Source organism: Ptychodera flava (assembly GCF_041260155.1).
Source record: "Ptychodera flava strain L36383 chromosome 3 unlocalized genomic scaffold, AS_Pfla_20210202 Scaffold_27__1_contigs__length_13241970_pilon, whole genome shotgun sequence".
NCBI classification, from domain to species: domain Eukaryota; kingdom Metazoa; phylum Hemichordata; class Enteropneusta; family Ptychoderidae; genus Ptychodera; species Ptychodera flava.
In genome coordinates this window covers 1,316,348-1,339,662 of record NW_027248281.1, presented here as the reverse complement: position 1 = coordinate 1,339,662, position 23,315 = coordinate 1,316,348, and the positions used below count along the sequence as shown (strand labels likewise).

The following is a 23,315-nucleotide window of genomic DNA, read 5'->3' as shown; positions in this document are numbered from 1 at the left end:
AGTACTGATAATTGCCTTGAAGGTCTATGTATGTATATTAGCAGATGTATCTTGGGAGTGAGTAAATGTACCCTACTTGAAGGAATGAGAGCAAAGTTGGACAGATCAATCTTTATTTGTCTGTTATTAAAATATTGGTGTAGGTTAAATAGTTTGCCAGGAGATCATATTCTTAAACAGGCGTTTCAAGAAAAAGATATAAATTCTCCTTGGGCAAATTTTATTCTTTGTAATTTGGGAAGTTACAATCATATGTTTTCAACTCATAAGAGTGATATCATATACCCAGTTAAACAAGACAATAAAAAGGAAGATATCCAGGGATCACTTGTAAGGAGAGTATGTCAAGTGATAAAAGAAAATATTTAGAATGTAACAAATTATGTATGTACAGAACTTTCAAGTCTGAATTGTATTTTGAAAAAATACCTGAACAATTTGTCAAATTTTACACTTCTCAGAGCTTTATCGAAATTCAGATTGAGTGATCATAGTTTAAGTATGGGGATTGAAATAGATGATGAGCTTCATGGTACAAATTTTATCACAGAATGAGTTTTGTTGTTCTAGGAAAGTGGGGTAGATTTCTCCACTTTTTCCAGTGTTACACAAACGGAAAAGGCTCTTAAAAAGGGTTTATGGAGTATAATTTTCTAGGTCTTGATATATTCTTGAAGAACACTGATCTGTGCATGCTCGACCCTCCAGTAGCATTCTCACTATTAAACAGTTTGTTGACTGTACAACTTGGATACTATTTTGTCCTGTTGAAAGTTCAGTTTTGTACTTTGTCCAATTTTGGAATGTGAGTTGAGTTTGAAGATTGTCGATGCGAACTTGAATGGGAGGCGGCATGCTAAGCTCCATTGCTAAATAAACTATACGATCACAGTCCAAACATAGACGTAATATTACGTCCATGGTCCGATCTTCTCTACAGCCAAAATCACAGTCGACAGTAAATAGTTTTTAATTCCGATATATGTATCATAAATTCATTACAAAAGAAGCAAACCAAGAGGTGAGTTTGCTGTGGGCCGGGTGCGTTTATACGGATAGCGACTTTGCATTGGAGCCGCGTTGGTTGCGGGGCCGGGATCTCTTGTATCCTGAAAACCGTTATGAACCCAGAAAAAATATCTTTAAAGAAACAATTTTAATAATCTGTATCTTTTTCTCTGTTGTATGGATCTCGTGTTTGTGTTAGTGTAAGTTATGTTACTATGTGTGTTTCGCATTTTCAGACCTGTAGGCTTAGGGCTAGGCTGGGCTTGCCCCGTACGTTTACATTCATAAAAGATAAATAACATAAGCTTATATGGAAATTATCGCCCTAGATATGGAACTTTGTCGTGATATAAGTCGACAGACGTTTGTCTTGTACGGGCATGAAAGTACGGTACCTCGACGCTGTTTATTTTGACATTCAGACACCCTGCAAGCGTACGTACGTTGAGGCCGCGCCGCGGCACATTTTGGCACGAATGACCTCTATGACCTCAGCTATATTTCCCATAATGCAATATAAACATGTCTGCTCCTCGAAAGTAGTGATTCAGGTATTGGCCACGGTCATTCAAAGTGTAGAAAATATGATAAGGTGATACGTTGCAATAGATTACATTGTGCTGATGCAACAGCAGTAGTGCAGGTGTGCAGTTGCGTTCGCTGAAATATCTAACGTCAGATCACACACGAAGTTTGAATTGGACACCCCTAGCAATGAAATGGGATCATATGGAAGTAATCCACCACTCGCTGAAGAAATGAAACTGGTTAGTATCCGAGAAGAAGGAGCGGATGGAAAAAATGTTAGAGTAACAGGAAGGTAATTTGTAGGTTGATATTATCATGTCGGGATGCAGGTTTAGGCACAGGCGCATGCGATGGTTTTAAGGGACTGGACGTAAATTAACAGGGGGGAGGGCCAGGGGGATTTTGGTGAGGGAAACAAATTTTTGAACCTCTGTTTTGGGGAGGGTCACAATTTTTTGAGCTCCCCTGAAGGGGAGCACAAATTTTCGGGGATGTTGTCGGTGCACTAAAAGCAGAAAACAAATTGTTTGTAAACACAATATGCTAACATGACATCACTCGCACACTGCCTCTTACATTCTATTTAATGCTCATTTCCAACTCTATGTGTATCTCTTCCCCACCATTATTATAAACAGGATTGTCTCTCTTGTTGCTATTCTTATCACCATTGAGTTCATAGCAAATCCAATCTATTGTTCTTTAGCTAACTCACCATATTAAACTTTAAGGGAATGACTCGTGACATTCTGGCTGCACAGTGTACCAGGGCCTGAAAATTATGCTTGCCCGATGCTGGGGACAGACTGATTTCTAATGCGACCTAGCAAAAAACTAGCCCTTACTTGCGGGCAGAAAGTTCAGAGTCAACTCAGTGTTTTGCCTTGCTGTGGAAACGCAGCTATCTATTGGCCGGGTAGCGTGAGTAGCTATGCGGGTCAAAGGTCAACCCCGCCAAGGATAGCTGCGGGCCAACTACCAGCGAAAGTGTGTCTATTACGCTGTCACCACTTGTATCGGAACTTTGAACGGCAAAATAAACCAAAGTGAGTGAAATTCAATGAAATGACCTATACCTGCCTGAACTCTGATTATTGCTCATTCCTAACTCCTTTTGTGAACAAAATCTCTGGCTTGTTTACACATTTCGGCTGATTTTCAAAGGTGTGCTCAAGATTTTCACCCCAGCAGCATACTTTGACTTCTATTGATATGGTAAGGACTCACGTTCGAAGGGGGAGGGTCATGATTTTTTGGCCACTCTCTTGCGAAATCCCCCCCCCCCCGGCCCTCCCCTCTGCTAATTTACGACCAGTCCCTAAGATGACCATAATAGCTTTATTTTGGTTTAGGTAGATTTCACAGGTAACTTATTACAGAGGCCTTCGAGCAACAGTGGGATGGGCCACAGAGCTTCCTATCTCCATGGAAAGACCATGTCATGACTGTGGGTCAGACATGAGTGTGTTTACTTGGAACACAGAGAGGCACGATTTATTTTATTTACAAACGGTTTAGTTAAAGGGACAAAGTCATTGTTTTTGACTGTTGTGTGGTATCAAGAAAGGAAGATGTTATTAGCCCCATAGTGGTGCGGATAAGGAATGTTAATATCCTATTCGCCCTGTACCAGTGCGAATAAGGGCTGCAGATTTCTGATCAGATCAGATCATATCAGTGATCTAATCAGTTCTATACATAAAACAGCGAAACATGAAATACACTTACAAAATACTCTAAATGCAGACAAGTAAGATATGAAGGATGTGCAGAGTTGCTTTCCCTTTATTGCATATAGCATGAGACGATACTTTTGTTCAATTGACTTTGTCTAAATGAAAAGTTAGGCCATAGACCCTCAAGGGTCTGTGGTTTAGGCCTAGGGCAATTTGTAAATTAAAGGGACATTATTTGTATCTTTTGACTTTTTTTCATTTTTTCGATGACTGAAATCCCCGGTCAAATCAATAGGATACCTAAATTCTGACTATGGACGGTTTCAAGGATATGTAAAACCACCTTCTTGCTCTTTACGGCAAGGTTCAATGTTGGTAAGGGCGTCCACGCGATTTGAACCAACCGCCATCATTGAACCCCTGCACATGACCAATATTACCATGATACGTCAACCATCAAAGTACAGATGGAACGTGAACGGCCTGTGACCTACACACCAGCTTCAGCACAATGGATATCGAGGAGCACACGGCGCATAAACAAATGCACGTCTCACAATCTACTGTCAAATAGTGAAACTAAGCAGGGCATTTGCTTGTAAGTTTGATTTTAGTATCGATGACACAGACTGTGAAACAAATAAAACCATAGACGCAGTTGGGTCAATGGTAAAACTAAAACGATGTCAGATTGCTGTGGTGATAGTGAAACAGGTGAAACAGGCATTTTCTTGCCATTACGTTAATTCGTTTTACAAACACGACATGATCACTTGTTGAACTTGGAAACATCGCATTCAGACTGAACAGTGCACGGTGTATCATCAGTTACATCGTGACACTGCACCAGGCGAGTACCGTACTGTCATTGATATGCAATTGGAGTCACCTCTCGACACACAAGAATGTTGTTATTCTCTGTGCATCGTGTAATTATTTGTATCAGTTGAATCGCATTTCGAACCAAAAGTGAGTACGGTACATTGCAATGACAGTTGCCGAGACCCTATACGTTGCTTATGGCCTCCGTGTCTCTGACCCACTCCTAAAAGTGGGCTTTGCGTAAGTTAGAAGTGCAGCTGAGCACATCGTGTACCGAAGCCCCCTGCATACAGGTCTGTGTGTTCCTGGCATTATACGGCCTCCACGCTTTATAACACTGGGAACACACAGACATGTACCCAGGCGAGGTGGGTGTGATCGAAAACGAAACTCAATGCAAGCTTGGGATTAAATGGGTTGTTTTTGGTGGAGAAACTGCAGGCCGCAACCGAGGTGCTGCCAGCGATTTGGCACAGCCCTGCCATGCAGAGCTAGCTTTCACCCAACAATGTACATGATGTAGGTGTCAGTCGCCAAAGTACATTGCTTTAGTAATACAGTATTTTCTGGAATTTTTAGAGTAATTTCTGCAAACTTTGATACAGAAAATAGGAAAATGATCCCTTGCTGCTGCAGATTGCTAAGGGATCAATACAAAAAATCTATTATATTATTATGTAAGTTGCCATGATACTGACCAGCATTTTCACATTTTCTTCCTGTGGCAGGATAAAGTGGCATGACTTCATCAACTGCAGAGCTGAGTTGACATCAGTTGAAAAGAAAACAGCAGCCAGTGTCATCATTGATACCACACTGATAGAACCATATTGGTTGAAAAAAGGATCTATATTTCAATTTATTGGTGTATTGGATTTCCAAAGTGAAGGTCAAAATGTTCTACTTCGAGCTACAATTGTTCGTTGTTTAGACGGGCTTGATCCTTTTGTATATTGTATAGCACTGGAACATCAGAACAAATACTTAGCAGAATGACAGAAGTTGTCAAACTCTGTGAATGGTGCATGTAAAGAAAGAGCAGCATGTTTTTGTTGGTGGCGCTGTGAGGTGTGCATCTAAGACATTTAATCTAGTAGGAAGCATTCATTAGACGTGAAGGTCATTTCAGGACAATACAACCATCTTTACATCTGTCAAACTTTGGTGCCGTAGTCTCTAGCTTGCCATTAATTATTGAAGTATTGGCTGTGTAGACCAGCTACTAACAGAAGTATTAAATCATATACAGGTATTAGATGATTTCCAATTTCCAACTTTACTTTCAGTGAAAGCATGGTGTACGTAGCTGTGCAGAACTCAAAAGGATAAGATATGCTCCATGGCTGTAGATAGACTTCTCAAACAGAGAAAATGAAAGTGTTTGCTGAATTTAAATATTTCATGAAGTTATTATCATACACAGTGACTACTGTGGTCATGCAATCATTGTCAAACCATTGCTGGGCAGCTACTCAATTGGTATGAAGGCAGCCATTTAAGGTATTGTATATCTAGACTGAAAGATCTGTCGCCCGAGGGCGCTCTCTACGCTCCCCCCTCACAGGGGAGCATAGCGTCCTTGAGCGACAGATCTTTCAGTCTATGGTATATCCTGTATTGACCATTTCACTGCAGAGTGTAACTTTTGAGGATCTATCTGTGTAAACAAATTTCAATTCTTGGAGCAAACTAATTTGAGATACTGTATAACATGGTACATAACATTGAGCAGCCACCAAGGGTAAACATATCATGTGATCAACTGAGCCAAGTAGCACTTTGCAGCATCATTCCCAAACCAATGGCTCACACATAATCCAAGGGAATTGGGATATCATCAAAATACTTGACAAGTATGGAGTAATTACCCTATTCATCAGTAATCTTTGGGTCATGCAGAAATCAGCACATTCTATACTAAAATATATGACATAAATACATTAAGATTACCACTGTACTGACATAAGGTTGTATTATCTCAGGGTTTTATTATTGTGCGTGACTGACACACAAGACGAATGTAAGGTATTTGTGTTGAATTCATACCTCAGGAAAACAATTTCATTGTGTGTATTTTATTGGCTTTTTTCTGAAGGATGATTAATTTATTCCTTTACTAACAATGAAAACATTTTCTGTCTGTCATATCCATCTGTCTTGGATTGTCTACCCCCTGCAGTCTAAACATATCAATTTCTGAGGTGATTTCAAATTTCTTGAAATTGTTACACGCTGTAGTGTAGCTATACTACACTAAAAGTTGGACCTACTTTGTGCAACATTACCAGTAGTAGAGGGGGTGACCATTTTTGAAGAATAATTAAATCCTTCTTTGTAGGGAAATGATAATTGGGGTTCTCATAAGTACAATGCCATTCAAATTGAAACAGAGACTTTGGTAAAAATACATTGTATATGACAGCAATATTTAGGAGCCGCCAGGCTTTTTGGCAGCCATCTTTTCTGAAGCAGAACTCTGTCCATTCTCATAGTATGTAAGGTATTTGTATAGCTTTGTGTAATGTGTAGCTTTTTTGGTTCTATGGACGGTCCTTGTACCTGTCTGAAATTAAGTTTAATAATACTAATAACCGACATAAACACATAGCATTGTTTTACCAATTTCATTTTATTTCCTCCAAAAAAATGTCACTCTGATTTTCAATTTTATACTCAATGAAATCATCAATTCATACAGTAAAAGTGTTCAGTACAATCATGAGAAAAGACTAGAAATCAATGTCATGTACCAACTTTGGCCAAGTTATTTAACAGTTTATCAAACTGAAGTACTTCCATCCACTTTCGGGGCAGATAATTGAAATGGCAACTGTATTGCTTCAGAAACACTTGCCAGTACCTGAAAAGGAAATTAAAAAAACTAGTTTCTAGAATATTTCGTGATAAAAATGTTCTACTCTGTGTTAGTGGCATATGGGACAGTTTAAATACCCCATCTGTAACTTTACTTCATCCTACTCTGTGTTAGTGGCATATGGGACAGTTTAAATACCACATCTGTAACTTTACTTCATCCTACTCTGTGTTAGTGGCATATGGGACAGTTTAAATACCACATCTGTAACTTTACTTCATCCTAATAAAGAATATTTTCATACTATTTGTGCAGATTCTGCATTTTGTGTTGACACAACACTAAGCACTATTATGATCCATTATATAAATAGTTGTCTTAGAAATCTCAGCTTGCTGATTATAATCTGTGGAAACTATTGTTGGATTAAGTTGGTAAAGTCAATACTCAGCAAACCAGTGCGATAGTTTCAAAACATTTGTTATTAGTATCAAAGAATTACAAATTATACAGAACACTGCTGCATTCTTATGAAGTCGAAGAAGTTTGATTACATTCTTTGGCTGCCACTTTTTTGCCTTTTTATGGGTGACCTGAATATTTTATGGTACTTGTAAAACATTTTTTTGGAAAGCTCATAGACAACTGCTCAATATGGGTAATTTGTTGCTATAAATCCTGTTACATCCATGCATACTGCTGTAATTGTTGTATATATTTAGTTAATTTATATGAATATCTCAGAGCTGAATTAAAAGTGGTTGGTCATACAGTGATGATGAATCTCATTCTTTTTAACATTCAAGTATTGCTTTGTATCTCTGCTGTTGAAACAAAGGTAACATTTATAATCATATGATATCATTGATAAAATTATCATTACCATCATGTTCTCCTATCCTAGCCTGCCAGCATCTTTAAGTTTTGCAACCAAATCTTGTACATCATCAACTTTTTGACCAGCTTCCCTGACTGGAGGATCTTCAACTTTCAATACTTCTATACGAGGTGCAAGTTCCACCCCTAAATCAGCTGCTGTCTTCTTTACCAATGGTTTCTTCTTTGCTTTCTGTCATACAAATCACAACATTACAATTTGTGTCAATAGCCAACAGTCAATGCATTGAATTGAAGAGGTATATAATGGAATTTATCAGTCTGATCAACACTCTCCTTTACCAGTTACATGTAGCCATGCTTACCAGTTTGATAAAACCAATAGCCAGGCCTATTTTTTCTCAGCTAGTCTGCAGAAGGTCTATCGTTCACATTTCTTTTGTTTTGTTGCAATTTTGCATCAACCTTAATGCACTGTCAGACAAGTTTAATGATTTAGAGATTTTGAATTTCACATGCTCTGACATAATAAGAAGTCAAGTAAAATCATCAGATTCATTCAAATTCGGCAATTTTTCTTGAAATTTGTCGAATGACTAATTAATTTTGGTCATTATTGCATTTTAAGTTTCTGTGTATATCATGAAGTGAAACATTATTCAGAATGTTGTGACTTCATTTTTTGTAAGGGGCCATCGATAATAAAAGCTGACACAAAAGAAATATAATTCCTTCGTTTAACTTGAAACCCCCTCCCTACCCCCTCAAAATGAAAGTTCTTATGCGAAATCAATTTCGTATTATGATGCCGTTTCTGACAAACCCACACGCACCTCTTCGGTCTGCACATTCATTAATAAACCTCCACTTTATGCGTTTCACTTTTTAAGATACAGAACATTTTAATGTATTTTGCACATAGGAAAGTGGTTTGACGTACATGTTACACGTTAAAAAAAAGCATACAACTTTTTATTTCACAGTAATGTCTTTTTGTTGTCTTTTTTGTCTCTGTCTTTTGTGGTCATTCTGTTTTCGATGAACGCGAAGGTAGTATTGCATTAAAAATGTCAAATGACCACACCGCATACCGCACATGTCACTGCACTGTGCAGCTCTATACAGAAAAATGTGTCAATTTCAATTCAAAAATAAAATTGCAACAGTGTTTCTTTGTGCAATTCATGGTTGAACTCTTTTTTTTACTTCACAATCCTGCATTAAATTCAGCCACGCATTTTTCCCCTGAGCACAAGTGGTCATGGTTTAGAAAACAATAGACGAAAATCCTTATACAATTTTGACACACACAGAACGAAATGAGCTTTCACCCCTTCCCCCCTAAAAGAAAGAATTATGTTTGTCGTGCGTCAGCTTTTATTATCGACGGCCCCTAAATAAATCTGCTCTTATATTGTTCAATGGACAACAAAATTGAGGATGAGAATAGATTGTTGTTTTTACTCTAAATACCAAACAATTCTAGCAACCTGAAGGTACATCTTGAAAACATCAATCAACTAAAAATCTCTTTAGCACCATATACTTAGCACCATATATTATCTTTTTGATAGACTTTTTGTATTGATTTCTTCAGACTCTTCTGTGTACACTAAAAGTACACTTCATCCATAAAGAGTATACTTGTACATACTTTTCACCTTCAAAAACACAGATAGAATGTATCTCAATATTGTGGACTGGACCTGTACAGGGAAAAGGGGCCCTGTTTTGAATACCAAGCAAATATATTTAGAACTGGTTGGAAGAGAAAGAGTAATTTCTTTCTATTACAAAATGCCGCTTGTTTGCTCATTGTGGACAGAAAGTTACATTTACATGTATCGTGCTTTTGAATTGAATGTTTGCCTCTTTATGAGGCTCACTGTGGAAAGAGATTACTTTCTTTTGGCTTCATCCTGAAATATTAGACATCCACTTTCTGAGTTGAGCTCTAAACTGGATGAACTTCAATCACTTTCTGTCATACATGTGAGAGTGTGGCAAAGTGATTTTGAGTTACGAATTATGGCAAGTGAAGATTTCAATGTTGAATCCTAATGTGATATGTTGAAATGTTGTCACTTATCAGAAAACAGAGTTGTCACCATCATTTTGATTCTTGCTTAATAGAGTTTTAACAATAAAGCTTTCTTACTGGTGAAGTTGAATCAAGATTACTGTAAAGAAAATCAAATTTCAAAATACAGTGGCTACAAATTGAAATACTCACATCTTTGTTCTCTAGGTTTCATTTTACACATCTGATTAGCACTCAATGCTAACTGTTACTGGGTAATGTCATGTATACATTTTAAACCTTTTTTTTTGACATTATACAATTCTTTATCAGCTATTGAACTAATATATACATTCTCTAAGTGTGGATCTGGCCCAAATTGTTGCTAAGGTATGATCAGACATACACACAGATACACATCAGTACTATTACAAAAGTTAAGTCACCACATCAATTTTCCATGGATAGCACATGCAGTTCAAAAACAATTTGTGACAATGTACAGTCTAGTGGTATTTGAGGTAATTGTGAAAGAGAATGAGAAAGCAATGTACTCTTACATAGAGACAGACATACCATGATGTTTGGTAATGTAGCATATCTTGGTTCATTCAATCTGAGATCTGCTGTAACTACACACGGCATCTTGACACGAACTGTTTCTAAGCCACCATCAATTTCTCTGACAACTTTCAGGTGACCATCATCTAAATTGACTTCTGATGCAAAGGTTGCCTGTGGCCAATCCAGATATGAAGCCAGCATCTGACCAGTCTGGTTGCAGTCATCATCAATTGCCTAAAGGATATTTCAAATCACAGAAAGATGATGAAAAACACCAATGAGTACTAATGTTGTGATGATGTTTTGATGCAACATTTCTAGACATATCACACTTACCGGTATTACAAAAATTCACCAAATATGCAAATTAGCAATTAATTCGCATGACACCACTAAGTGTCTTTGTAAACTAATATGCGACTGTGTGCTTAAGATCTGTACCAAATTTCATCAAATTTGCTGTGCATTTCTAGACATATCACCCTAATTACAAAAATTCATAAAATACGCAAACTAGCAATTTATTGATGCAATACTGATATATATCATTGTGTGCTATCAGAGCCCTGTATGACAAAGTCAATACAGCTTTTCACTGACTTGGCTGATGGGGAAGTGATACAGTTATTACTCTCTGGTAGGAAAAGGGTTAATTGACAGGCACATGCACATGACAATACAATGTCTGTGTGCAAAGTTTGGACAAAATCTGTTCAGGGAGAGTTGAGTTATAGTTCAAAAACATGAAAAAATCGCAACAAAATGGCCCCTCAGCAGCCATATTGGATCGTATCGCAAAATAAATTGACATGCACATATATGCAAAAGTACTTTATCTATGTAAAAACATTAAACGAAATCTGTTCAGGGATAGCTGAGTTATGGTTCAAAAACATGAAATATTCGCAACAAGTGGCCCCTCAGGAGCCATATTGGATCGTATTGTGACATAATTGACGTGCATATATGAGCCATAGTACTTTATATGTGTACCAACATTGAACAAAATCGGTTCAGGGATAGTTGAGTCAGGGTTCTCCACGGTTTGAGATTTTATAGGGGTGGTTAATTTGCATAAAATTGACATATAATTTACATATAATTAGCATAATGTTTCTTTTCATTTTTGAAAATATACTATAGAACATAAAAATTGGACAGAGCCTTCTGAATGTATCATTTTTATTGGAAAACTTAAAATTATCATATACCTAAAGTATATGATAATTACTTCAAAACAATCGTCTTTATTTTTTTTTAAATGTCTTCTCTAACAATTGAACAAAGACATAAAGTAATATCTTTCTCTCAACTTGCTGACCCTCCGTTTCAAGTAATTATAGTTTTAACATGACACTTTGAAACATTAAAGGAAATGAGTCTTCTGCTTGACTGTTCATGATCAAAGGCGAATGAACCTTCCGATCTCCAAAGTCTGAGCATGGACGTACGGTAGACCATGGACATCCATGGTAGACAAACGCATGTATCCCGGGCATGGCATGTATCCCATCGTTGGCCGATTTGCAAACAGTTGGAAAGAGTAATAGAAAGGGCTAAATGTAAAGCTAAAACGATCTTTATGCAATTCTGGTCACTGTATCATGGAGCTTATACCGAGTAAGAGTTGAATTGTGGTACCGGTGAACTCCTATATTGCAAACATACTGGTAAATACGGAGCTGTGCACAACTTTCCAACACTGAACCATATCTCCCGCCCGACACGTGGTTATTCAGAAAAGTCTACCGTGATTTCACAGTTTTGCAAGCATTAGCAGTTCAAACCACATTGTCTCCTACCTACCGGTAGTCTGCGTAAGCTGAACTTCTAGTGCTAAACAATATGCACTGATCGGACCGCTTTCGATAGCCGCGACAGCAGCTAACTTGAAACAGCCGCCATTTTTGACATCTCCGTACAGCTTACAGGGAGAGTACCTTTGTCCAATAGAAAGGTATATTTCATAGCGCAAGTACACTCAGCGAGGAAGCCTTAGCATAGACAAATATTTCCGTATAGTACAAGATTGCTGATTGGCTAAGACTGGAAGATTCCATTTAGGACGGACTGCTAGAGTCAAAGCGAGACCCTGTATTAACTTTCGATTGATCATGCATAGCAGTTCGCTGTGAGAATTTCGTGCCATCGTGTACGCTGTAGAAAAACTTTGTTGTGCACCAGCAAATTGCGTCTATATTAACACCTTCGAAGCTCAAATCCTTTGAAATTGCACTACTGTAGACTTTGCAAAGTCCCCGTGCGCGTAGTAGAACAGGACATTAGCACTGATTTTTTGGATACACGTGTTTGATCAGATCGGTACTTTGTCAAACTCCGCTTCAAAAAAAAAGGTGTGAAACAATTTCCATTTGCCATGACTAAGTGTCACCGTCAAGATTACGAAGTGTGAATGACCTACCATTTGTATTGTACATTTAAATCACGGCAAGTACTCAAGTTGCTCGCTAGCAATTGACAACTATGAGCTTCCTTTCCATCAAAAACAAAGGGGTGGTCTCCGATTGCAGGGGCTGCACATTAGCTAGAGGGGTGGTCTCCCCCTTAAAAAAACCGCTGTGGAGAGCCCTGTGAGTTATGGTCAAAAACATGGAAAATTTGCAACAACATGGCCGCCCAGCAGCCATATTTGATTGTATCACGAAATAAATTGACAAGGATATGTATGCCACAGTACTTTATCCTTGCACACAGTTTGAAAAGTATTGGCTTAGGGGTGACAGGGAAAACGCTGCTGACGGACAGACGCATGGACATGACCCAATCTATAAGTCCTCACCGGACTGCGTCCACGGGGACTGAAAGTCACCAGTGCTTGGAAATTCATTTCAGATAGAAACAAGTCATTGACAATGACATAGTCCCCACTTGTAATAGGAGTATTAGTCTTGATGGGCCAGGGAAATGTGGTCATTAAGAAATATCACTGGAGTGTACATGTTCAGATCTATGGGCACATAGGTCTATGTCATTGTTCCCAATTTGAAACAAGAGGCATGTCTAAGTTATGGTTCTAAATCGGGAAAAAAGATCAGACTTCTAGCTGTATTGGCCAGCTAAGAAATACATATGCGCATAATAAATGAGGTACAAGATGTGACATCTTAAGGTCTATTATCCTATCAAAATTGAAGCGTTAAGAACTTGCAGTTACTTATTTATTGACACAAATATGTATTTTAGGTAAAAGGTTATCGAGGTCACATGACAGTTTGTCAAAAAATTTCTATCCTATAGTTATCCCTATATACCAAAAATCATACATCTAGCCCAATTGGCTCGCTCAAAATTAGATATGTGCATAATTAATGAGGTACAATATGCGGCGTCATAAGGTGTCCCATCATACCAAATATGAAGGGTGTAGCACTTGTGGTTACTGAGTTATGGACAAATAAGTATATTTGAGGTCAAAGGTCATTGAGGTCACGTGACATTTTTGTCAAAAAAATTGTATTGCTAAGTTATCCCTATATACCAAAAATCAGACCTCTAGCTCTATTGGGCTTGCTCAAAATTAGATATGCACATAATTAATGAGGTACAATATGTGGCGTCATAAGGTGTCCCATCATACCAAATATGAAGAGTGTAGCACTTGTGGTTACTGAGTTATGGACAAATATGTATATTTGAGGTCAAAGGTCATTGAGGTCATGTGATATTTTGTCCAAAAAAGTGTATTGCTAAGTTATCCCTATACACCTAAAATCTGACCTCTAGCTGTATTGGCTTGCTCAAAATTAGATATGTGCATAATTAATGAGGTACAATATGTGGCGTCATAAGATGTCCCATCATACCATATATGAAAGGTTTAGCACTTGTGGTTACTGAGTTATGGACAAATATGTTTATTTGAGGTCAAAGGTCACCAAGGTCACGTGACATTTTGTCAAAGTGTCTGAGATATCTGCGTGAACAGATGGACTGACGGACGGACATGTTCCAATCTATAAGCCCCCTGGACTTAATCTGTGGGCACTAAAAATTGTGTCACTGCATCCTTTTTGCAATATGAATATGATGAGAAACTAAATTTTTCTTTTTCTTGGCCTTATACATTGGAGTCTATGGAGAGCAGCCTTATACATGGGAGTCTATGGCGGTGTAAACTAAAAAGTCCTCTAACACAGCCAAATTTGATCGCATTGTGAAACAAATCGACGTGCATCTGTATGAGGTAGGGTACTATCCTTGTACCAAGTTTGAACGAAATCGCTCCAGGTGTCTCTGAGATATCTGCGTGAACGGATGGACGGACGGACAGACGCACGCACGCACACATGGACATGACCAAACCTATAAGTCCCCACGGACACCTAATTATACAAATGAAAATAAAATTTATACATCATTATTATTTATTACCGGTAAGTGTAACTGGGAAACATTTGATATTGATCAACAATTTGTAAGAATTGCTTACTTGCTATTCATAATAATTTATGTAACATCTCTGTTCTTTCATCAACCAAATAATCTGTAGTAATTGTATGTCAAGTATTATCATCAGAATAAAAGCAGTACTGTATATCTGTACATATACAAAACCTATATCATGATAGAAATTGTAATATTATGTAACATCATTTATGTAAGAGTCTGTTCTGGATATGTTGCAAACCATAGAGGATAAAATGATTCACATTTCTGTAGGATTATCTATTCTGTTCACAAAAATGCCCTTTGAACAGAACACAGTTAGCCTTCAATGATCACAATGGGTTTGGCCAAACCATGGTGATGGAGGGGTTAAAATGTAGCCTAAAGTGGCTAAACTACAAGAAGGGTTCTAACCTTCTCTAAATTTCAATGCACTAATTAAGATAGGTGTTGTGGGGTCTAGGTGGCCTTTAAGAGACATGTTTTGTGAAGAAATCTTAACTTTCTTAGTATCTCAATGACGGCTGGCTTGCAATAGAGCCATGGACCAACTATGGTCTTGGGAAATAATGGCAAAGGTCAGATGGACCACACAAAATGCCTAGCAGTATGACTGATAACAAAGACAGTTCATGCCTTCTTTTTTCTGATAATTGTCAATATGAATCTGAAATAAACTCGATATCATCCGAAATACATAAATGTAGTTGTCTTCCCAGGACTTTCTGATAGCACAGTGACTAATCTGCATAACAATTAAATTGTTATGTCAAATGTTTTTTATTGTTATACCAAAATAAAAGAGTAGTGGCCGCTATGCTTTAATTGCTTTGGGGAGAGCACTGAAATAAATATACTTTATAATATACATGAAATATGAAGATTTAATGCTAAATATATTATCTAGTAAAAGCACATCTGGCAAATACTGTAGATCTCCAAGTAATATTTGTACACAAGTGAATGCTGGTATACTACGCAGCCTGTTATGGCCATGGGTCGATGTCGCACAGCATGAGTTGTCTGCTATGTCAAAAAACAAATCCAGCATTAAAAATTTGAATAACATTGCATTACTTGGCATAAATTAGGGACAATTTTTGATTTGGCAGTGACATCTACCATATCTTTTTCCTCACCTTTAGCTGTGAAAAGGGGCCTTAGAATAGAAAGAATACAGCATAATCGATAACAAAGACATTACAGCAGTTGTTTTGCACCTCTCCTTATTGTTCAAATAGCACATCGAAAGTTAATTTAAACATTAAAAAGCCACGCTAAAGAACCTAATATGTACTTTTCTCAAACGTATTTGAAAAGACTGTAACAAATTCATAAACAACATAATTAAAATAAAAGTCACTACAACATCTGACCTAGTGGCCTATAGAACTGCACTGTCTTCTGTAGAGAATAACTATTTTTGACATGTGTTGATGAAGAAGGCGGAAATCTTTGATAGGTCATTTCAGCAGCCTGACAAAAATAGCTGCAGAAATACATAATACTAATTTCATCATAATTTGAACATATCACATTAAACTAATCCCTGAGAACATGTCAACCAAAGCTATCTGAAGAGTAGTTTTTGAGAATCAGATTTTTTGACCATAAGTGGCAAAAATTGCCCTCAAAAAACAAGATTGCAGATTTCATCATATTTTCAATATATCATATTAAAATAACCCCTTTGAACCTGTATACTAAATATCAAAGCTATTGGACGAGTAATTTTTGAGAAACAAATTTTTTGACCAAAAATGGCAAAAATTGCTCCAAAAATACATTGCACATTTCATCATAACTACAATATATAACTATTAGTTCATTTGTAGGGACCTGTATACCAAATATCAAAGCTATCAGACTGGTGCTTTTTGAGAAACTTATTTTTTAACCAAAAATGGCAAAAACTGTCCCGAAATTACAAAATTGTAGATTTCATTCATGATTTGATTAGATAACATTTTGCTCATCCCTATAAACCTATTTACTAAGTATCAAAACTGTCAAACAAGCGGTGTTGGTGAAACAAATTTTTGACAAAAATTGCCTTAAAAAATACAAATTTTATAATTGTGCATAATTTCAATAAACTTGAAATAGGTCATCCTTAAGGACCTAATTACCAAACATCAAAGCTATCTGACCTGTAGTTTTGAAGGAGATTTTTAAAGATTTTTTGACCAAAAGAGACAAAAATTGCCCTAAAAATACAAATATGCAATTTCACCACGATTTGAAGAAATCTAACCGAGGTCACTCTAAGTAAACTGTACATGAAATTTCAAAGCACAAATTTCACCATGATTTGAACAAACTTAAGTGAGATCACCCAAGTGAACTGCATATCAAATTTCAAAGCAATTGGACTTGCAGTTTCAGAGGAGAAGGCCATTGTTGACGGACAATGCGTCATTGACAGCAGAGATAAAAAGTAGGGTGTCTTTCGTTGTCTACAAGCCTGTAATAACAGCATTGATGACACCATGAGTTGTCTTCATGAGCTTAGTTTGGTTAAAACTCACACCAAAGTCGTATTTTCTGGATGCTGTTATTACTATATTGTAACAAAACTGCCAATCAGTAGGCATAACTAGCCATTAGTATAACACCCCAATCAAACTATATACTTAGTAGTATACATGGTAGAGACAAACCTGTTTGCCTAATATAACTAAACTGACATCCTCTTCTTGTGCAAGTTTGGCCAGTATTTTAGATACTTGTAATGGACCCAGTCCTTCGTAGTCTTTCCCAGTCACTTCAACATGTACTGCTCTGTCAACACCCATTGCCAATGCTGTCCTCAGTGTTTCCTGAATTAGAAGAGCAGAAAGTAGCACAAGGAAGTCAGATCAAACAGGTTACAAAGTAGCCTTTGACATGGCTTCTATACTTTTCCAAGATTATTTCAATGGCATTTACATGACCTTACATCAATGCATTTGTGCCAGTATGATACTATCACTCAAAACACATGGTGACAGCTGTCCTCACTTGGTACATTCCATACTGTTATAAAAACAGAAAAATTAAGTGTTCTGAATACAATCATACCAAAATGTGGGTCATTAAAAATTCACTACTTGAAGGACAGAGTAGGTATACAGGAAGGAATAATATCAGTATTTATTTCTACTGGAGGTAAGGGATTATTGATGCATGAAGATTGCTAGATGATCCAGTTTGTTGTGACTACCTCGATGCATGATACAAATATCTGGAGGACAGACAACTACGGGCTACAGCAATAGATTCATAATAATTGGTATAATATTTCTTCTTTGGTATTCCATTTGAAGTTGGGAAACATTTTTTACATTTTTTGAACTTCTGTACAATTTAAGTTGCTGTTATCTCCAGATACAATTTTACTGTTGTACCACATAGAATCCAAAGAAAATGACACAGGTTCCCAGATCACATTTTACAGACTTGAAACCCGTAAAACAAATCCTCTTACCTGAGACTGTTTCGGACCACAACTGACAGCAATGATTTCTTTTGCTATTTTCTTTTCTTTAAGTCTTACAGCTTCTTCGACTGCAATCTCATCGAATGGATTCATACTGTGTTTAACACCTTCTGTGACAACACCAGTTTTGTCTGGTTTTACACGGATCTGGGCATTTGAACAGAGCAAAAATCAAGCATTAGCTAATATCTTTCTTTAAAGAGATCATGTAATGGTCTATTCCTCATATTATATATTTTATGGAAGGTATTCACAGAGGCACTTCGTTCAAAAAGTTCACTTTTGTCCTCCTTTGAAAGTTGTGTTCAGCTGTAATTCAAAAGCTGATTGAAAATATATTCTTTAAATCTTGTGAAGAGGATGAGAAATCTTTGTAAATATATTTTGAATCAAAATTACATTGAATTAAATCAGTCTCTCCATTACACATGTGGGAAAAGACTGAGATTCCATACAATTTTTTTCATACAGGGCTGTTTGCAGTTACAGGTTTGTTCCTAAATATAGCCACATGCTTGCTACATCTGACATTGCTACTTGAAATGTGGACAGAGGTTATCACCCAATATGTCGTATCAGCATGAGTGTCATTTGTGCTGCGTCAGACACGAGATGAAGTCGAGTGTCTGACGCAGCACAAATGACACTCATGCTGATACGACACAGGAACAGGTGATATTGGGTAATAATTGATTTATCATGTACCCATGCCCATAATTTTACTAATAGTACGAAAAACCTTAAATTTTGAGGCTTTACTTTATTACGCCTTGCGCATAAATATCGGTATATTTCTGTGAACAGGCTTCATTTATAAAGTATACGACGAAGTACACATCATGCGTGACATTGCAGCAAGTCCTCCATATCTCAATGAACCCCAAGAAACAAGACACCGGGATACAAAAATCGTCATACAGGAGGAACCTTTTAAGGTGAAATATGCTAGTATTACTCGACTGTAACTGATCAAAAACTTTCCTCAGCTTTAAGTCTATCCTGATTTCGATCGCGCTCGATCGTCATACGGCACTGAGCTCGCGCGGAGGGGACCACCATTTTGTTTATTTACCCATAGAGTTGCCATGTCAACAGTCATCGTGTGCGCGACATTGCCATCACACCACACGCTCACTACCTACATTCGGGGTACCGGGTAGACTGTGCACAGTGCTGGCGCCGTGCAAATGGCGCGGCAGAATGTTTGCTAGAGCTTGGCCAAAAATACCAGACCTTTAACAGGAAAATAATGGGAAAACATTACAATACTCAATATATTATTTCCACATTTGGCAACCAGAAATACCTGTGTTCCTCGAAGCCCTTCAATTTTTTATGTGGGCGACATCGCTTCGCAGGCGAAGGGCAGCAGCAATTTTGTTTGTTTAGGTTATTTACCGATAAACTGCTAATGTAGTTCAGGAAAAACGCTAAAACCGATGACATTTATCGTGCATATCTTGATGTTTACCATGAAATATCACGGCTGATATTTTATGGTGAATGTCACTAGGATGAAGCAATATGGGCGTGGGTGTATGATAAATGTCATTATTACATGCTGTTGCATTTCAGGATTTGCTCCAAAATGTCCATGGAAAGATGTGCTGTTTTCTCTAACCTTAGCACTATGCATTCATGGATCACAGAAAGCCACCATCATGGATGTGAAGAAATGTTTACACCCATACCTCTATGTACTGATGGCAGTGGTATCTGTGGTTCATTCTAAGATTAGGTTTGGAATTTTGGATTCAGGAAACTGTAAAAACGTTGACAGACATAACATTTGAATATGATGATATCTTATAATTCTATCTTAAAATACCAATACTGACAAAATTTACTTCATTTGTATGCAACTCGCACAGCTTATGCAAAACTTTACATTACCAGTATGCCTCCTGATCCAAGGAAAGGCATTTGTGGTGAAAGTTACCAATGGAGTTACATACATGGAAAATGGTCACCATTTAAATGTTGGATTTTCGCAAAATAATCATGATCATCAATGGAGGTACTGCCACCGCCAGCCCTTCGTACAATGGTGTGTGTTCCCGGCATTATACGGCCTCTGATCTGGATGCCGTATAACGCCGGTAACACACAGCCCTGCCACGCAGAGCTATGCCACTGCATGTCACTACCACTGGTATGGAGATAGTTAGCCCTGCGTACGATGCTGTGTGTTCCGCTACAGCTAATCGCCCTGTGGTGAGCCACAGGTTATCGTAAAGTTGCTTGGATAGTCGTTCCGAGGCGGGCGGCCGCAGGTCGCCGTTTACTTAAACGGCGACCTGCGGCCGCCCGCCTCGGAACGACTATCCAAGCAACTTTACGATAACCTGTGTGGTGAGCGGGGCGATTAGCTGTAGCGGAACACACAGCATCGTACGCAGGGCTAGGAGATAGCTGCAAAATTGTAGCGCTACAGTGAGGCGGTCGGTGATTTTTGGTTTTTGTGACTTCGCTCACCAGTAGCGCTACAAGGCCGATGGCCCTGGGGAGTATCATATAAGCGCGTCGTACTCGACCAGGCGTTTTGATGTGGAATGCAACATATTTACTGCATTTGGTCGTACCGATTTATCACTACTGAAGACTAGTAAACAGTATACTGCACTAACTTAGTCATTTATGCGGTTTGGAATTTGTTCAAACACGACGATCGCGTTCTGAAAACATTGAGCGTGGGGCGTCGGTGTTTGTGGGAGCTGCCATTACCGGAAGTTGGTAATGACGGCTCCCAGAAATGTTTCGGAACACGATCGTCGTGTTTGAACAAATTCCAAACCCCATAAATGACAAAGTAAGTGCAGTATACTGTTTAGTCTTCAGTAGTGATAAATCGGTACGACCAAATGCAGTAAATATGTTGCATTCCACATCAAAACGCCTGGTCGAGTACGACGCGCTTATATGATACTCCCCAGGGCCATCGGCCTTGTAGCGCTACTGGTGAGCGAAGTCGCAAAAACCAAAAATCACCGACCGCCTCACCGTAGCGCTACAATTTTGCAGCTAGGCTAGGAGATAGTATTTCTTTCTACCTCCATGCACTATCACAGTATCAAAGCCTAGCCATGAAGTCCCCGTTGTTACAGACTCTAATCCCTCCCAATTGTAGGTGGCTGCAGGAAACATCTTTTGGACTTTATGGACGTGACGTCGTGTACTGCTCGTATATACTTTGCACGGAGATTTAAAAGTAAAAAGTCGAGTCCGACCGTGGGTCGGCCCCAACTCGTTACGTCACTACATACGGTACCGGTAGTGAGCTCCTATTCAGCGTAGAAAGCTCAGTGACAGGACATTTCGCACCAATTTTAGATCGAAACAGATTATGGTACTCTTATTCATCGTCTCAGCTACATTAATAATAGGAATACTCACTTTAACCGCATAATCAATCACTCGTTTCACTCCTACCATTACACGAAGCGACGCCATTTTGTGAGTCAAGTGTTTAAAGCTGTCTCTCATAGAGGGCGTCTGATACAGAGGACCTCCGCGAGGTCAGGCGGAATGAGGTCAGCCAGCTGGCAAAGGTCAGGCTGGCCGTCAGGTCTCTGGGGTCAAGTGTATGACTTGATTAGCGACCGCACATGATGGGTAGAGTACTACCAAGTTTAAATTGCCACTCCACGATATTATCAGTGAACAAGTCATTGATTTGATTAGGGGTGGACCATTTGATATCCTGGGGGGGGGGGGGGCGCTGGAAGATTTTTTGGGGGCATTATTTTTTTCCCCACATGTTCCACTGGATGTTTTGTTTTTCCTTGTGAATCCTGGCAATTGTTTTTGCATTCTTCCTTCAAAGAATTTTTTTTTAATGCGGCGATGTTGCAAAATCAATCTGTTTATCATACATCAATGGACTTGTACATAAGGGACTGGTGAGTTTCTTTGGCCTGACGGGGCAGTGGATTATTTTTTACCGATGCCAAAAAGTGGCTGACCCCATCCCCCCCCCTCCCATTCCAACATTCGAAAACAGGGTGACCCCCCCTGATTCCCCCCCTGAGATATATATATATATATATATATATATATATATATATATATATATATATATATATATATATATATATATATATATATATATATATATATATATATATATATATATATATATATATATATATATATATATATATGATAAAGCATAAGTAAGAGGGCTCTTCTGGTTTATAAAGTCCATAAAAAAAGTATATATAAAGTATCGTAGGGTTGGACTTTATATACCAGAAGAGCCAGAGTACGAGGGTTTTATCCGACTTAAAAAACTATCGCCCCTAACTGATATATTTTTGTTTTCAATGTGTTTACGTCAACCGTCCCCTTTGTCAATGTAACATGTTTAGGATATGAGCTAAAACTTTTATTTGTGAAATAGCCTTCCAATGTAATGGAACATCCTATAAATGCCCTAGGGCACATTAGTTTATGTTTGTACCACAGTAGATTTTGTGTTGCAGCTGGTTTCCGCTGTGTTACCAAATTTGAATATTAAAACGTACCAGATGTCTACAGAATATGACATGTTCACTTTTGATTGGACAGTACTTTACTGTGGTGCTGTCATTTGTTTCTGGAATTTGGTGACCAAGGCTTTACGAGTAGATAAAACACCCTGAATTGAGCACTCTGATTGGTCAATCAACAGTAGATAGTTTTTAAATATATATATATATATATATATATATATATATATATATATATATATATATATATATCTGATGTATGAAAGTCATGCAGCTGAAGGGAATGCTGAAAACTTTTGTTTGATATTTTAAAGAAATGCGCCCGAAGGGCGCAACGAAAAAGTTTAAACATAAATATTTCATAGATATATGTATGTCTGATATATTAATGTTTTGCACTAGGACAGGGCTATGAAAAATATGTCTTATTATCATTAAAGTTATGCGCCCAAAGGGCGCGCCGAAAAATTTTAAACATCCATACATGTATATCATAGATATATGTATGTCTGATATACTAAAGTTTTGCACTAGGATGGGGCTCTGAAGAATATGTCTTATTATCATTAAAGTTATGCGCCCAAATGTATATATATATATATATATATATATATATATATATATATATATATATATATATATATATATATATATATATATATATATATATATA

The 23,315-nt window shown here is 37.8% G+C and overlaps 1 protein-coding gene and 1 long non-coding RNA gene across 2 annotated transcripts; one reads left to right on the top strand and one right to left on the bottom strand.

Moving 5' to 3' along the window:
* Nucleotides 1-1,346: 1,346 nt before the first annotated feature.
* LOC139126310 (uncharacterized) lies at nt 1,347-7,155 on the top strand. The gene is made up of 2 exons (XR_011550524.1): nt 1,347-1,828; nt 4,763-7,155. It is a non-coding gene; the product is annotated as an uncharacterized lncRNA (long non-coding RNA).
* Nucleotides 6,645-21,704, bottom strand: LOC139126309 (electron transfer flavoprotein subunit beta-like). Its single transcript, XM_070692383.1, has 6 exons — nt 21,549-21,704; nt 18,144-18,302; nt 17,338-17,496; nt 10,283-10,504; nt 7,733-7,918; nt 6,645-6,894 (listed from the first exon to the last, which is right to left on the bottom strand). The coding sequence occupies exons 1-5, from the start codon at nt 21,636-21,638 to the stop codon at nt 7,745-7,747; spliced, it is 804 nt and encodes a 267-aa protein (XP_070548484.1). The 5' UTR covers nt 21,639-21,704; the 3' UTR covers nt 6,645-6,894; nt 7,733-7,744.
* Between the last annotated feature and the right edge of the window lie 1,611 nt (nt 21,705-23,315).